The sequence below is a fragment of the Rhodnius prolixus genome, unplaced genomic scaffold, assembly GCF_049639745.1.
Source record: "Rhodnius prolixus isolate KJV_2025 unplaced genomic scaffold, Rpr scaffold_6, whole genome shotgun sequence".
Lineage (NCBI taxonomy): Eukaryota > Metazoa > Arthropoda > Insecta > Hemiptera > Reduviidae > Rhodnius > Rhodnius prolixus.
The window spans coordinates 31,665,272-31,673,591 of record NW_027411634.1 but is presented as its reverse complement, the minus strand read 5'-3'; the positions used below and the strand labels follow the sequence as shown (position 1 = coordinate 31,673,591).

Genomic DNA, 8,320 nt, shown 5'->3' with positions numbered 1-8,320 from the left:
TAGTCCTATTAGTTCTAGAGAGTCACCAACATGGTTAAATGTGAGTGCAAGGCGGTCCTATATAAGTCATGAGAGTCACCAGCATGGTTAATTGTGAGTGCAAAGTAGTCCTCTGTAGATGTCTAGAGAGTCGCCAGCATGGTTAAATGTGAGTGTAAGGTAGTTGTATGTAGGTCTAGTGAGTCACCAACATGGTTAAATGGAAGTGCAAGGCGTCCTATATAAGTCATGAGAGTCACCAGCATGGTTAATTGTGAGTGCAAAGTAGTCCTCTGTAGATGTCTAGAGAGTCGCCAGCATGGTTAAATGTGAGTGTAAGGTAGTCGTATGTAAGTGTCGAGTGTAGCCAAAATTAAATAATAGATGAATTTACCTGAAAAACAGGTCCATAAGATAACGTAATAGTTTCCTTAATTGAATATAAAGCAGTAAGGGGTGCGAATTACTTCAACTCATGTGAGACGTCCTGTGATAAATGATCACCATGGTAACTTCGAATCAGCGAAGAGAACTGGATCTAGAAAAAATTGAGCACTATTATAAAAACCACACGGATAAATAAACAGGTTTTTAATTGATTATTGTAAACCTTTTTTATGCAATTTAGACTCTGAAATGTTGCCTGCTCTTTTTACATCAGTCTAATATAATGTTTAGCAGACAAATTGCTCATTATACATTTAACTTCTCTGGAAGCTGGCAAGCCTCTACAATAATTTATCAACGCGATCTAGTCAGCTCCATTAACAAGATTTATCATTTCTTCAACCAATACATATTTTTTTTATTAAACTTTTTACTTTTAATATCACCATAGCGCGTACATGCAACTAGGAAGTCATGCAACAATCCTACGTCATTTAAATGACAAAGGGAGTATAGATTATTTGTACCTAATTTAAAAGGTGCCTAGTTTAACCTTAGAATGCCACTTCTAATCTTTGAACTAATGAACCTAGTACTTTCTAAGAGGAGGCTTCTATTTATATAGTTCTTAGTACCCAACTCAAAATGCTACGCTCCATAAATGATTGTGGAACTCGTAAATTATTAAAATCCAAAATAAACTATTTCTTGAACAGATTTTTAAGGTTTTCGCGTATTTCAATAAATACATTTCAACACTCATGTATACTCTCTCGTAGATACCATGTTTAATACCATATTTAAATTATTAATTTCATTAAACCACGATAGTTTATTTTCAATAATAGTTATTGCTAATTTTTACATTACAGATATAATTATAATGTAATCTGAGGTTATAGAAGAACTTGTTAATGCCCGTGGGCATTAAATGAATTTCCAGATGTAGAATGGCCAAATTGGCAATCTAAACAATTTTTTTTAAAAATAAAATTCAGAAATTTTCCAAACTCCTCAAACTGAGCCCCACCCCCCATATCTGTGAACCAAAACATACGATTGCCCTATTGACAGTTTCTAATACCTGTACTTCAGATCGAAATTGTACATCCCTATTTTCCATAAAGTCTTAGACCAAGTTTAGCTCCGTCTACTTATTCAATGTTTCTTAAACGACAGCCGTGATGTTAATCTTAACCCAACACTCTCAATAATTTACAATTTCAAATTAATTCATTTTTAGAATATCAGTTCTCATTGTTCCCTCCGTTTCAGATAACCATTATTTTTTACTTTTCCATATAGCACTTAAATTTTGCTTTAACTAAGGCCCATTATAATGCATTCAATGCAAACTGTTAATCTAAAAAAAATCTTTTATAATTTAAGGTTCTGTATACTGAACATCACTAATCAAAGTTAAAATATTGTGCGATAAAGAGAAATGCACTATCCACTGATGCAAGGAGATATTACCAAATAAAAAACTGCTTCTATTTTCCATGCACCTAACTACATCCCAAACTAACAATTTTTCAGTTTATGCATCATTGTACCTGTTAAGCTTATTTAAACGTAACATTCTGTAATCCTCATTAAATTGTAAATACAACAATTTATCCTTAACTCGATTTGTTCTTTTATATTTCCTTAAATACCTTATAATATTCCTTAGCGAATCAATTCTGCTTACACACAACTTTTTCCTTAGAATTAAGGTTTTTATTATAACTCGCTGCCAGTTTTATAGAATTACATAAATAAAATTACCCTCCATCACTCCAATCCATATCACTCGTAACGTAACCTTGAAAAAAAAAACTGCATTTACCCACATTAATTTTGGATATACTGCCAAGACACTATCTAAATATTTGGAGCTGTTTGATCATTTGAAAACGATAAGGAAATATTACTTGGTATGTGATCAGAGAATAACTGGCTGTCAATTTTTTAGCGTTCCTCACTTATTACAAATATTACATACAAATCCAGTCAAATAAAAACAATTTATTCTTATGAAATGGAAGAGATTCCTTAATTTAACTCCCAAGGTAGAAAAACCAAAACAATTTAGACATAATTCTAGCTCATTTTCTGATTATTTTAAACAAAAAGTTGGGTAAGGTTTTATAAATAAGTAATAAGCCAAAGAACAACTAACCTGGAAAGCACAGAATGTTGTGTGCTGCTAATAACGCCATAAGCTGTTCTAATGAGCAAATAGAGATGCGGCCTTTACTACGTATTAAACTGATTTACATGTTCTCAAGATATATTCACAGACTTACAGTACTCTATATAAATATTTTATACCATGAGTTAACTGCTACAAGGCCTGAAAAAAAATCTAACGAAACAACTTAGTTCAGAAATAGTAAAAAGCATTTTTCTTCTTATAATACCTTGGAGTGATCGTAAATAACACAAGCACACTCACGAAAATGGGCAAGCAAAATAATTAATAATAAGCTAATGCTTATATAACGTACTGGATATTCCCTTAAGTAAGCATAAAGTTGTTTGGAAGAAGGAGAATGAAGTGTTGCAAGTTTTATGGCCTACGTTTTACACACAACATCTGAAGAAACTTAAAATCGTACCATCAGTCCAAGGAGGATGATATCGTAGCATGTTGAAAGAATTGAGGAAGGTACCCTTCCCAATAACTTCACAAGAGTTGACCCTTTGATGCTTCTCTGAGAGGTAGGTATTTGGACGATATCCATGAAAGGCACCCTTCCAAGGGCTATCAGAAAATGAGAAAGAGAGACCGTTGTAACCTAGAAAGACAGATTACACCAAATAGTTTTAAAATTTGGTTTAGGTAAATGAAAAAAATGAAGTAACCTTAAGAAGTTGCAAATAAAGTATTCTATCAAAGTGCATGATTAAAAATTGAAAGACAAATTATGAATATAATTACCTTAATGGAAGTGTGCTACACTCAAATGTCTTATTTACTGAATACTGGCAGTAAGCATGAGAACAGTACTCGCCTACATTATTTTTAGTGTAACCCATATTTCAGTAAATTCAGCCAACAATAATACCATTTTGTAAGACTTATTGATAATTTTCATTTAATAAAACTAACAAAATTCAAATATATATTCTGATTAAATATATTTTTTTGTGATAATATCTACAGAATTGTACAACTGTTTTCCAGAACTTAAACAGGACGATGATTTTGGATGGATGTTAACTCATTTAGCAAGAAAATTAAGAACAAAATTGAACTGTCTTACGTTAATAACTGATTCTTATTATAATTTCGTATTTAGCAATGAAAGATTTTATACGTTTCGTGGGATACCCTATTTTAAAGTAGGTCTCTATTCAATTAAAGTTTAAAACTCATTTTTTGGTTATAATTCTTACACGATTATGGAGAGCAATTTCCTTTTATTTTGCACAGATCCTAGTTAAAGATTACGAAGACTTATTAGCACCAAATTTTCCAACATTAACCGTAATAATAAAACAATCACAATTGAAAGGATGTAATGCTTATATAATTTTAATAGTAAATGCTGATCAAACTGCAAGATTTCTTAGATTTGAGACAGGTTTTTAAAAAAAAAATGTTTCAACTTACAGATTTGCTTCTTTCACAAGTGATTCTAATTTCTTTTAGTTTTATTTCACTTTTAACAATAAATCCAATAATTTAATCAAATTTAATCACCTTCAACTATAACAAATCGGTTTTACACGATCCACACGTGACTAAGCCAAATCACTTACGTACTAGATAACATGCTTATAACCTAACTTTTAAAGTTCTTAAATAGGAACAGCTTGAAATAATTATTTTTTTTTTAATCAGACCATTTTTTTAAATTAATCATGTAACTTTAAAATAAAAAATAAGTGAAAGTAAATAGCCTGATTTTTATTTTATATATTTTTTTAAATTTTTTGTTTTTAATCTAAAAAAGTGACAGAAGTGCATAGTAGTGCTACCTAGCGACGCATTAAAAAACTGTTTTAAAAATAATAAAAGTCCTTTAAATGGCCGCTAGAGAGCATAGGATGAACATTTACCATTACCATTTATACATTGGTTACTTTATTTTAATTCAATATGTAAATAACATTAAAAAGCAGATTCTAAAAGAAATATCAGAATCGAAATATCGTAAACTGACCTGAATTATTAATAAAAGCTTTGATGAGTTTGAAGAAATTTTCAGGTCTCTGGTGGCTTTACTTTCTGGTTATGTTATTGGGATTTTGGTTTGATTGGTGAAAAGATATATTAGTATTATTTTATTATGAGAGATCCAATGTATGATAAATATTCTAAAACATTGAATTTTGGTAAAATTACATAAAAGTATTCATCTTAACTTTTTTAAAAAGCGTACACTTTAGATCTACACTGCTTTTAGCCAATCGAAAGAAAATATAAGAATTTCTACCCTGAGGACCCCCTGTACGAGCCCATTTAGATGCCTCAACAAGATTGTAACTTGATATAGGCCCGGAGTTTGCATATGGATACGATAAACTAAAAAAAGTTGTTTTCTGCATGTCATATGTATAGGCAGGCTCCACAGTGTTATTAGGCTGGGATATCCTCAGCATGTTCGCCAAGTTTCTCACAGAATTGGCTAATCAATAATCTTCAAGGGACTTCAGATCTGTAAACAGAATTAGTTCTTAGCAAATTTGAATTTTGTGAATATTAAACTGGAATAAGGTTACTGTCTTTTATCATTATTGAATAACACTGGTTTTAAATGTCTATAAAAGAATTTTAATAATTGTTTAAAATGTAGTACTTTTTTAATAAAATAAATTAATAACAACAAATGTGTTTACATATTTAATGTAATAACTACGCTAAAAATGATAAGCTTCTATTTGAAATAGAAATTTATGGCATAAAAACTAAAAACCTGCAGCAAAATTAGAATCTAAAATCATTATCCTTTCAACGTTCAATTCGCTTTGTTTTGGCCAGAATTTACAAGTATGAATGAATCCCTTAAAGATATGCCTTCATAAAGACAAAATTTGGAAAAGAAATAACAATTCTAAATGGCTTAAATGATTTTAATCATAGTTACTCAAATTAAAAACCGAGAATATCGTACAGGTCTCATTCGCCTGCTTTAGACTGGCTGTGAAGAAAATTTATTTTAAAATAGCAAACTACATTTATATTAGCCAAGAATAGTGAATGTTCTTACCTACATATGTATTACTAAGCCACCAGTATATCGTACAGGTAGGGTTCGCCTGCTTTAGACTGGCTGTGAAGAAAATTTATTTTAAAATAGCAAACTACATTTATATTAGCCAAGAATAGTGAATGTTCTTACCAACATATCTATTACTAAGCCACCAGTATATCGTACAGGTAGGGTTCGCCTGCTTTAGACTGGCTGTGAAGAAAATTTATTTTAAAATAGCAAACTACATTTATATTAGCCAAGAATAGTGAATGTTCTTACCTACATATGTATTACTAAGCCACCAGTATATCGTACAAGTAGTGTTCGCCTGCTTTAGACTGGCTGTGAAGAAAATTTATTTTAAAATAGGAAACTACATTTATATTAGCCAAGAATAGTGAATGTTCTTACCTACATATGTATTACTAAGCCACCAGTATATCGTACAGGTAGGGTTCACCTGCTTTAGACTGGCTGTGAAGAAAATTTAATTTAAAATAGGAAACTACATTTATATTAGCCAAGAATAGTGAATGTTCTTACCTACATATCTATTACTAAGCCACCAGTATATCGTACAGGTAGGGTTCGCCTGCTTTAGACTGGCTGTGAAGAAAATTTAATTTAAAATAGGAAACTACAGTTATATTAGCCAAGAATAATGAATGTTCTCACCTACCTATCTATTACTAAGCCACCAGTATAACGTACATATCGGGTTCGCCTGCTTTAGACTGGCTGTGAAGAAAATTTAATTTAAAATAGGAAACTACATTAATATTAGCCAAGAATAATGAATGTTCTCACCTACCTATCTATTACTAAGCCACCAGTATATCGTACAGGTAGGGTTCGCCTGTTTTAGACTAGCTGTGAAGAAAATTTAATTTAAAATAGGAAACTGCATTTACATTAGCTAAGAATAGTAAATGTTCTTACCTACCTATCTATTACTAAGCCACCAGTATATCGTACATGTAGAGTTCGCCTGCTTTAGACTGGCTGTGAAGAAAAATTTAATTTAAAATAAGAAACTACATTTATATTAGCCAAGAATAGTGAATGTTCTTACCTACATATCTATTACTAAGCCACCAGTATATCGTACAGGTAGGGTTCGCCTGCTTTAGACTGGCTGTGAAGAAAATTTAATTTAAAATAGGAAACTACATTTATATTAGCCAAGAATAGTGAATGTTCTTACCTACATATCTATTACTAAGCCACCAGTATATCGTACAGGTAGGGTTCGCCTGCTTTAGACTGGCTGTGAAGAAAATTTAATTTTAAATAGGAAACTACATTTATATTAGCCAAGAATAGTGAATGTTCTTACCTACATATCTATTACTAAGCCACCAGTATATCGTACAGGTAGGGTTCGCCTGCTTTAGACTGGCTGTGAAGAAAATTTAATTTAAAATAGGAAACTACATTTATATTAGCTAAGAATAGTGAATGTTCTTACCTACATATCTATTACTAAGCCACCAGTATATCGTACAGGTAGGATTCGCCTGCTTTAGACTGGCTGTGAAGAAAATTTAATTTAAAATAGGAAACTACATTTATATTAGCTAAGAATAGTGAATGTTCTTACCTACATATCTATTACTAAGCAACCAGTATATCGTACAGGTAGGATTCGCCTGCTTTAGACTGGCTGTGAAGAAAATTTAATTTAAAATAGGAAACTGCATTTATATTAGCCAAGAATAGTAAATGTTCTTACCTACCTATCTATTACTAAGCCACCAGTATATCGTACAGGTAGGGTTCGCCTGTTTTAGACTGGCTGTGAAGAAAATTTAATTTAAAATAGGAAACTACATTTATATTAGCCAAGAATAGTGAATGTTCTTACCTACATATCTATTACTAAGCCACCAGTATATCGTACATGTAGAGTTCGCCTGCTTTAGACTGGCTGTGAAGAAAATTTAATTTAAAATAGGAAACTACATTTACATTAGCCAAGAATAGTGAATGTTCTTATCTAGTGATTTATTTCTAGGCCACCAGTATATCGTACATGTAGAGTTCGCCTGCTTTAGACTAGCTGTGAAGAAAATTTAATTTAAAATAGGAAACTGCATTTATATTAGCCAAGAATAGTAAATGTTCTTACCTACCTATCTATTACTAAGCCACCAGTATATCGTACAGGTAGGGTTCGCCTGTTTTAGACTGGCTGTGAAGAAAATTTAATTTAAAATAGGAAACTGCATTTATATTAGCTAAGAATAGTGAATGTTCTTACCTACATATCTATTACTAAGCCACCAGTATATCGTACAAGTAGTGTTCGCCTGTTTTAGACTGGCTGTGAAGAAAATTTAATTTAAAATAGGAAACTGCATTTATATTAGCCAAGAATAGTGAATGTTCTTACCTACCTATCTATTACTAACCCACCAGTATATCGTACAAGTAGTGTTCGCCTGTTTTAGACTGGCTGTGAAGAAAATTTAATTTAAAATAGGAAACTACAGATATATTAGCCAAGAATAGTAAATGTTCTTACCTACCTATCTATTACTAAGCCACCAGTATATCGTACATGTCGAGTTCGCCTGCTTTAGACTAGCTGTGAAGAAAATTTAATTTAAAATAGGAAACTACATTTACATTAGCTAAGAATAGTAAATGTTCTTACCTACATATCTATTACTAAGCCACCAGTATATCGTACAAGTAGTGTTCGCCTGTTTTAGACTGGCTGTGAAGAAAATTTAATTTAAAATAGGAAACTGCATTTATATTAGCCA

The 8,320-nt window shown here is 31.4% G+C and overlaps 1 protein-coding gene across 1 annotated transcript; it reads right to left on the bottom strand.

The window, feature by feature from the left end:
- Nucleotides 1-4,261: 4,261 nt before the first annotated feature.
- On the bottom strand, nucleotides 4,262-8,114 carry LOC141460453 (uncharacterized). The gene is made up of 9 exons (XM_074140449.1): nucleotides 8,092-8,114; nucleotides 7,964-8,007; nucleotides 7,813-7,875; nucleotides 7,153-7,215; nucleotides 7,021-7,083; nucleotides 6,096-6,158; nucleotides 5,700-5,762; nucleotides 5,568-5,630; nucleotides 4,262-5,015 (listed from the first exon to the last, which is right to left on the bottom strand). Exons 1-9 carry the CDS (start codon nucleotides 8,112-8,114, stop codon nucleotides 4,990-4,992), a joined length of 471 nt encoding a protein of 156 aa, XP_073996550.1. The 3' UTR covers nucleotides 4,262-4,989.
- Nucleotides 8,115-8,320: the final 206 nt, after the last annotated feature.

Excerpts from the sequence above, each read along its gene's own strand:
- LOC141460453 (XM_074140449.1), bottom strand. The coding sequence starts at position 8,114 with ATGTACGATATACTGGTGGCTTA. Across the intron at positions 7,084-7,152 it reads GCTTAGTAATAGATATGTAG|CCAGTCTAAAGCAGGCGAAT; the intron begins GTAAGAACATTC and ends TTTTCTTCACAG. Across the intron at positions 6,159-7,020 it reads GCTTAGTAATAGATATGTAG|CCAGTCTAAAGCAGGCGAAC; the intron begins GTAAGAACATTC and ends TTTTCTTCACAG.